This window comes from Syngnathoides biaculeatus, chromosome 12, assembly GCF_019802595.1.
Source record: "Syngnathoides biaculeatus isolate LvHL_M chromosome 12, ASM1980259v1, whole genome shotgun sequence".
NCBI lineage: Eukaryota > Metazoa > Chordata > Actinopteri > Syngnathiformes > Syngnathidae > Syngnathoides > Syngnathoides biaculeatus.
In genome coordinates, this window is record NC_084651.1 from 9,236,440 (window position 1) to 9,244,697 (window position 8,258).

At 43.4% G+C, this 8,258-nt stretch overlaps 1 protein-coding gene across 1 annotated transcript; it reads left to right on the forward strand.

Annotated features, from left to right (window-relative positions):
* The first annotated feature begins 1,300 nt into the window (after window positions 1-1,300).
* Window positions 1,301-3,427, forward strand: olig3 (oligodendrocyte transcription factor 3). The gene has a single exon (XM_061837296.1). It carries the CDS (start codon window positions 1,425-1,427, stop codon window positions 2,310-2,312), a length of 888 nt encoding a protein of 295 aa, XP_061693280.1. The 5' UTR covers window positions 1,301-1,424; the 3' UTR covers window positions 2,313-3,427.
* Window positions 3,428-8,258: the final 4,831 nt, after the last annotated feature.

The following is an 8,258-nucleotide window of genomic DNA, read 5'->3' on the forward strand; positions in this document are numbered from 1 at the left end:
TGGAATAAATTACAAACTGTCATTAAAATTATCTTCGTGTGTAAACTTTCATCACCACTTTCCCGCCTTGTAAAAACATTCACTTGTAGAACTGCACATAAGACAACTGGGGGAAGAAGTTGTGTAAATTGTTATTGAAATTCTGCATAGAACCATCTAAAATAACGTCCAGATCCCGAATGTAGAATCCCCCCCTCCCCTGCTTCTTACCACTTGCTTGCCTCAGAAACCACTCACTCACTCCTTCCACTAAGAAAAAAAAATATATACATAAATGTGAAACAAGCTCCAAGTGCCAATTAAAGTGGTCAAAATGTTTAATCCTTGGTCTGCATAGAAAGGAATCTAGATCCAGATTTGGACTACAGATTTCTGTGTCTCGCCCCCACTGCTTGCCTGCTTTTATAAACACCCACTTGGTGAAATGTACATGTGGAAAAATAAACTGCAACAATTAAATGAAATTATCATTGAATAACAGATCCAGGTCTGTAGGGAAAGCCATCCAGATCCAAAATTGGGGCGCGGTTTTCTGCTTTTTCCAGTCCACCGCTTGGCCGCCTTGCAAACACTCAACCATGATGCAAAACGGAGCGGGGGTGGCGGAGGGGCTTTAATTGCAAACAATTGTAACAACAATAACAACAAAAAGTAATAATATTTATTCATTTCTGACCTGCCTGGCAAATACACACTCACTCCACTTAGAACATCCTTGAAGGGAATCAAGCGTGTCACAGGCCGCATTCATAACCACTTTTTCCTCATAGTGCAGTCCCTCTTTTTGCATTTCTTATTCTTTTTTATTTTCCAGTTCGTATGCATATGATTAAAATGTGGTAACCTGGTGGAATTTAACCATCCTCATTTTGAAATTCCATTTCAGTTTAATTACATTCAAAAGGACTTGATTTCAGTGCACTTGACTAAATCTTGTTTGAAACGAGTTTACTTTTGTATTTGGAGGAATCGAAGGAGGGAAAAAAAATGCAGAAAATTAGAATGTGAGTGAAAATGAAAGTAGAAAAGTGAGCGGGGAGAAGAGGCGAGTCTCTGCCCCCCGACGGTGTTCTGACAATGGCGCTGAATGGATGCGCACCGTGGTCAGTGGGACAGTCAAAGCACGCCCACTCCTCCTCCTCTTCCAACCAAAAAAAGCAGGAAAAAAAAGAGGCGCGTCATCCTTCTAACAAGGCGATATGAATAGCAAAGCGGCTTTTGTGTGGCCGCCCCGTATAAATAGCCAGTGACACCTCCCCGAGCCACCACAGAGACGGGAAGACAGGAAAGACAAGTGGTGCGTAAAAGTGCGCAGGTGAGGGGAAAAAAAAGAAAAGAAAAAGAGAGAGGGGGGGATAAAGAGAGGTAGAAAGTGAGTGAGAAAGAGAGAGAGGGGGAGGAAGCCTCGGAGGCCGAGCCATAAAATGAATTCAGACTCCAGCCCGAGCAGCAGAGCCTCATCCCCGGACATGGATGCCATGTTCCTCCGAGAGCACCTCCCCGGCCACCACTTCCACCACCTGCACCCGCAACTCAGCCACCTGCACCACCACCACCACCACCACCCTGTCTCCTCATCCACGCAGGGCGGCAAGATGTCCGAGTCCAAGTCGGCTTCGTCTTCGTCGTCGGTGGAGAGCAGCGGCGGCGGCGGCGGCGGCGGCAACAAGTTCAAACTGAAGAAGCAGGTGACCGAGGAGGAGATGTACCAGCTGCGCCTGAAGATCAACGGCCGCGAGCGCAAACGCATGCACGACCTCAACCTGGCCATGGACGGCCTGCGAGAGGTCATGCCCTACGCGCACGGACCCTCCGTGCGCAAGCTGTCCAAGATCGCCACGCTGCTGCTGGCGCGAAACTACATCCTCATGCTCAACAGCTCCCTGGACGAGATGAAGCGGCTGGTGGGCGAGATCTACGGCGGCCAGCACTCGGCCTTCCACTGCGGCACCGTGGCGCACCCGGGGGCCGCGGCGGCGGCGGCTGCGGCGGCGGCGGCGGCTGCGGCCGCCCACCAGGTGCACCCGCTCCTGGGCGGCGGCCTCTCGTCCTCCACCACCTCCACCACGTCCTCCACCCTCCCCGCGCTCACTTCCATCCGGGCCCCGCACGCCATGATGAAGGGCTCCCCGGGCGCCGCGCCCCCCAGCCTGCAGCTGGGCTCCGGGTTCCAGCACTGGGCCGGCTTGCCCTGCCCGTGCGCCATCTGCCAGGTGCCTCCTCCTCCACCGCCGCCTCCTCCACCGCACATCCCCATCACATCCTCCGGCCTGACGAGACTCACAGCGGATGCCAAGGATGGCATGAAATGATGCCGAACTGTCTGTGACCGCTTTGTAAATAATTTCGGAGGACTTTTTGGACGAGCGTGGATTCGTGCATGTTCTTGTCGCTTTCTTGTTGGCTCCATCTGAGAAAATGTGTGTTCATTCCCTCCTTGTACCAAGGACTTGTGCTATACTAAAGACTGACACTTTCAAACTTGAAGGTAAAGCAAACAAAAAGAAAAGAAAAGACAAAAAAAAAAAAGATATGTCGTGCATGAACATTTTAGTTCTCTTTATTTTGTGAAAATGAAGAATGCTCTGTGCCTTGTACCAAGGATTAAAACAAAAAAAATCTTAAACATGCTTTCATATTACTTTCTAAAAAAAAAAAAAGCAGCAAACACTGGCTTTATAGTTTTGTAATTTCACTTTTCCTGAGTGACTTATTGTACAAACATCCCTCAGCTCTCATTTGTTTTATTGTTACTTTGTGCACGTTGCTCAATTTGCTACGCCCAGAGACTGTGTGTCTTTATTTTTTTACATTGTTGATGAAATATTTATTATTAATTCACCCAGGGGACCTGGATGACATTTCAATAAAAATAAAATTATTGAATCATACATAGCGTCTCACTCTTTATTTGAGAACATTTCGAAAATGATTCCAAGAAATGAATTTTAGGGGTTCTGCATTAAATGAGGCACAAGCCTAGAAAAGTGAGTTATACATAGCTACATCATTTTAAAATGTGTATATATAACTCAAGTATTTGGGCCTGGAGTGTATGGAATTAAGGTGAGAACATTTTGCAATTGTTTATTGTTTAAGCTTTAATGAAATGATCACATGGTGACTATCACTTGGATTATTTTCACAATAAAAATAAAATGTGTAATTTGTAAGACAAAAAAAAAATAGAATCACCATGCACAATGTAATTTCTTCAAACTTGTTCTAGGAAAGAAGCTGTAGCATATTTTGCATTATTTGACTTTTTAATTTCTATTTAATTTGCCTTATGAGATGAACACGTCACCTATTTCCTGTATAAAAAAAACAATTACTCATTAATAGAACTCATTTAGTAAATGTTACTATTTCAAATGTAATTTAAAAAATGTTTAAGTATATATTTAAAATGTGTTTTGCAGTGTTTTTACTTTGGAAAAAAATTAAATTTATATACAACTGGAAATAGAGCGCCCCGCAAGCAAAACCCGCAACAATAAAACTATCATTAAATGAACGGGTTACTGCATCCTATTGAAAATAGGCCATAATCGTTGAACTAATTTGATTTTGATTTTTTTTTTTTTTTTTGTAAAATAAGTCACATGAATACTTGAAAAAAGAGAGCATTTCCAGTGCCGCGAAGGATCATAATAAAGAAAAAGTCATCTAATTAAAAAAAAATGTTGCATCGAAGTAGCAGATTTTATTTATTTGAAGATTTTTTACCAAGCAAAAATGCAAAACGAGGGGAAAAGATGTGACATTAATGCAGCCCAGTTGAATGGTTGATCCACCTTAGGGAGAGCTGAGCGGTTTGTCCCAGGTCCCATGGGTGCTCCCCGCCACCCCTCCCCTCTCAGCTCCCCCCTGCAATGACAGAATGTATGTTTGTGCAGATTACAAGATAATTGTTCACGTGGGACCCAGAAGGGGAGAATGACATCACAGAGAGGTGCTGGGATTACACAATGCTAAAAAGCAGAGGATTATACACATTTTCCTTGGGGTGGGGGGTGGGCGGAGGGTGCACGGGTGGGAGGGGGGCGGTCATGCAAATGAAGATTAAGAGAAATAATAGACGGAGGCAAAAAGAAAGGAGAGGGGGCCTTCTGTGAGTTGAGGCAGAGTGAAAGAGTTCATTTGCTGCTGCTGTTTTTGTCTTTAGGAATGAGTTGGCCGCGAGTGTGTGTGCGAGCGTGTGTGTCTTTGTGTGTGTGTGTGTGTGTGTGTGTGTGCGTGCGTGCTAGCAGATGGGATGTAAATAGGCGGATAGCTGCGACGGCCTTTTAAGCGCACTACACTGAGGAGGATGTTGTCAAGGGAAGCTGCTTACCAATGACTTAAGGTTTATTATGCTCGCCTTTCAAAGCAAATGGACTCCTCAATGGGCCGAGGAATACTTCTTAATTCTGCCTAATTAGGGGGGCCAACAACTGCGACGGGGCGGCCGTGTTACGTTCACCGGGGGCGGCGGCGAGCCCGCTAAATGGTCGGCACAAGCGAAAATTGCACGCGGCGCCACCAAAAAAAAATTTCACGTCCGCGTTTGATGCGAGGATGTAAACGAGGGCGCCGTACGCCTCGTGAGCTCACAATAACGCGTTTTCATTAGCAATTAATGACTCAAAACGTATAAAAAAAAATGGCATTATTCTCATTTTTCTTACCACCGTTATCACGCCACAATCATAGAACCTATCAGTACATTACCTGGAGTAGGTCACAATACCAAATAATGCGACTAAACATATCCATCCATTTACATTCATTTTTACGCCACGTGCACCGTACAAAACTTATGTAATTCTTTTTCCCGTGGGCTAAAATGTCCAGTAAAGTACAACGTTACTGTAAATAAACAATTTTTTTTTTTTAAATGCTTGAAAATGTTTGAAAGTCTTTATCCAAACTCACCACGCAGGTGTTCTCCGGGATGGTGAGATTGCTGCCGTACTGTTGTCATTGCAGGCGAGTCGGAAAGGAATTAGTGCGCTTCCTAGTTCGCAAATGACTCCAGAGACTTGTGTTTCCGATTCCTTGGAGCCATGCCGCTTTCTCCTTCGCTCTATGCAAGCTAGACAACAGAGACAACCGTCATCACACGGCCAAAGCTCCACACACAACATGGCCGCATACTCCCCAAAGATAGATTGATTGTTGGGAGATAAATTAATATAATTTCATAGGACAACTATTAAAATCAGGCGACACTGTGGCTCAGCTGGTAAAGCGTTGGCCTCACAGTTCTGAGGACCCGGGTTCAATCCCGGCCCCGCCTGTGTGGAGTTTGCATGTCCTCCACGCCTTGCCTGCGCGGGTTTCCTCCGAGTACTCCGGATTCCTCCCACAATCCAAAATCATGCAACATTAATTGGACACCCTAAATTGCCCCTAGGTGTGATTGTGAGTGTGGCTGCTTCTCTCTATGTGCCCTGGGATCAGGGTGTACCCCACCTCCTGCCCGTTGACAATTGGGATGGGCTCCAGCACTCCCCGCGAGCCTCGTGAGGATAAGCATCAAAGAAAATGGATGGAATGATTAGAATCTAGGTTGTAAATGATTGCTTCTGATAGCGATTCGGCTAGCAGAGAACAACGTGCTCACCTCAATCAAAAATAGCCATCCAAAAAACACTCATGCTAGTTTCACTGAATCCTTGTTTGCATCCCCAAGTGAGTGGTGACCGGTTCAGGGTGTGCACCCCATTTTTTTGACCAAAGGTCAACTAGGAGAGACTTAACCTCACCCGACAGAGACCCTCGTGAGAATAAGCATTATAGAAAATACAGTGTGATTTGGTTTAATGGACAATGTGTAGTTTTCCCACAAACTTCTTCTTCTCCTTTCTGAAGAAATGTCGTGGAGTTCGCTCGTGCTCGTAACTCAAATTTTTGTTCACAACTCAAGACAAAAAAGAAATTAAAAAAAGTGTCTGAGGGACGGCTTGTATTAAAAAAAAAATAGCAATAATGTTGGGCTACACGTAATGTGTAAATGGCTTTTGTGGGGAGACCAACTCAGGACTGTGTGTGTGTGTTTGTGTTTACATCTGCTTGGGGGGGTGTTGGGTGCACGTGCGACCCCGCGGGCGTCGTGAGATCGTGAATTTGGTGCAAATAAAGAAGCGGCAGCCTACAACAAAAGCAGTTGAGGGGGTAACTTATTGACCAGGTCGACAGGCTGAACCCGGCTGATTACAACTGCCTGCTCGTCCTTGTGTGTGTATGCACCTGCCTCTGTCCTGGGGGGGGGTTCCGGCTCCCCTCCCGCGCTCAGCTGACTAATGTTTAACACGCGTGGAGCAAAACGGGAACCATATTTCCATCATAAGAGCACGTTGCCATCGCCATTAGCGACAAGCGCTCATTTGCATGTTAATTGCGCCGTTAGCGAGGGGCTGTTGACACTTTCCTTTTCGTCCTGGGCGGGGTCGCGGGAAGCGAGGGGATGGTGCGCTTTTCTTGTAATGGTTGCTGTTGTTTTGTTTTTTTTTTGCCAGGTTGGTACAGGAAGCGTCGTAAAAATAAAGTGTCGTGGGATGCCACTACAGTGTATTTATAAGCTTACTGAACTTCAACTCGTCAAAAAGGAAAAAAAAAAAAAAGGAATTAAAATGTCAACAAGTGATGGTCCAAAGATATTATATGCGATGTCTCTATTTATAGATTACACAATGAGCTATTAAACACCCGGATGCTCCTTAAAGAGGCCATCTGCAACATTAAAATACTTGGGAGATGTTCGCCCATCAACAAGAATAAATCACACGATAAACGTGGCAAAAGTGCAGTTTACAGAAAAATGACACTTATTATCTATCGTACATGTTTGTGATTGCATGATACGGTGGAGATTCCAGTTATTGTATTTATTTTGCCTCGAAAAAGAAAAGAGCCATTTAATGATATTACTTTGGTCTCGCAAGGTTTAATTTTTTCCATTTAATTAAGCAAAGCAAATTTGTTTATATTGGCGCATTTCATACAGTGTTTAACATGATTAAAAGGATTTGAATACAAAAAAATAAGAGAAATTTAAAACAGGGAGGAAAAAAACAATAAAAATTACAAAAACACTATATACAAAAATGAAAATAAATAAAAGTACAATTTAAAAAAGTGCACAGCAGTGCAAGAAATATTATTAGAAGTGGAAACACTAAAAAGCATGAGAAAAAAAGAAGTTTCCTCAACCATGCTAATAAATTATCTTATTTAATGATTTTGAAAATAAAGTGACAGTACATCTAAAACGGTTGACAAAAGTATATTAAATTACAGTGTTTGTAATTCAGTAATAAAAAACAATAAAAAAATCAATCAAGAGAGACTTTTTAAATACTCGTTTCTACAAAAAATAGCTCAGCAAAAAAAATTGAAAAATATTTTACTGTTTTTGTGATCAATTTATCTATTTTTAATGCATGCAGTAAAAGTGACATCACGATTAAATTATAACATATAAGGGCCATCTACTTTAACCAATGTATTGAAATAAATAAAGCAGCAGACTAAAAGTGATAGTCGATGTTAAACAGCTTCAAAAGTACATTTTATTTTTTTTTTTTTTAAACACATGTATCAATTAAAACTATTGTCATTATTATTTGGGTCAAGATGGAGAATTTTTTTTCCACAAAAAAAAAAAAAAGTTTCAAATGAGTGTGGAAACACTTTTTAAAAGCATATTTTGAGCTGTTTCATTGAAAAAGGAATATTACTCCAAACATTTAAATCAATTCCAAAACATATTTTTCTCCTAAAATAGATGCATTTTGCCATTAAAAAAAAAAAAAAAATCATCTCCCCACCACCCCCATCAGTTTGAAGGTGTACAAAAATGTATGCGACGCTCCACTGAGCTCGACCGCTTTCAACTTTTAGCCGGAGTCCAAAAACTAGCAAAGCAAATGAAAAGCCTGCAGATGAACAGACCGTGTTTGTGCCTCTCAATATGCGCGAGTCAGCCTTGCGCTTTGATTCCTCCCAACTTCCCACTGATGGAAACACATTGAGCCAGACAGGAAGTGTGTGTGTGTGTGCGCTCCCCTCCTCCTCCTCCAGTGACTGACAGATGGCGCTGAGCGTTTGGTCGTAAACGTGCTGTGGGAGCGGGCTTGTCGGCCCGCCAGCCGGTCGCCTCTATAGTTTGGAGGCTCCCCGTGAGGGCCCAACTGCCCCCAAACTGCTCCAAAACCAAATGTCCTGCATTGTCGACCGACGATCAACCACCACTGTACTCGCGCGTGTGTGTG

What these genes read in the sequence shown, in the direction of transcription:
- olig3 (XM_061837296.1), top strand. Translation starts at nt 1,425, where the DNA reads ATGAATTCAGACTCCAGCCCGAGCAGCAGAGCCTCATCCCCGGACATG.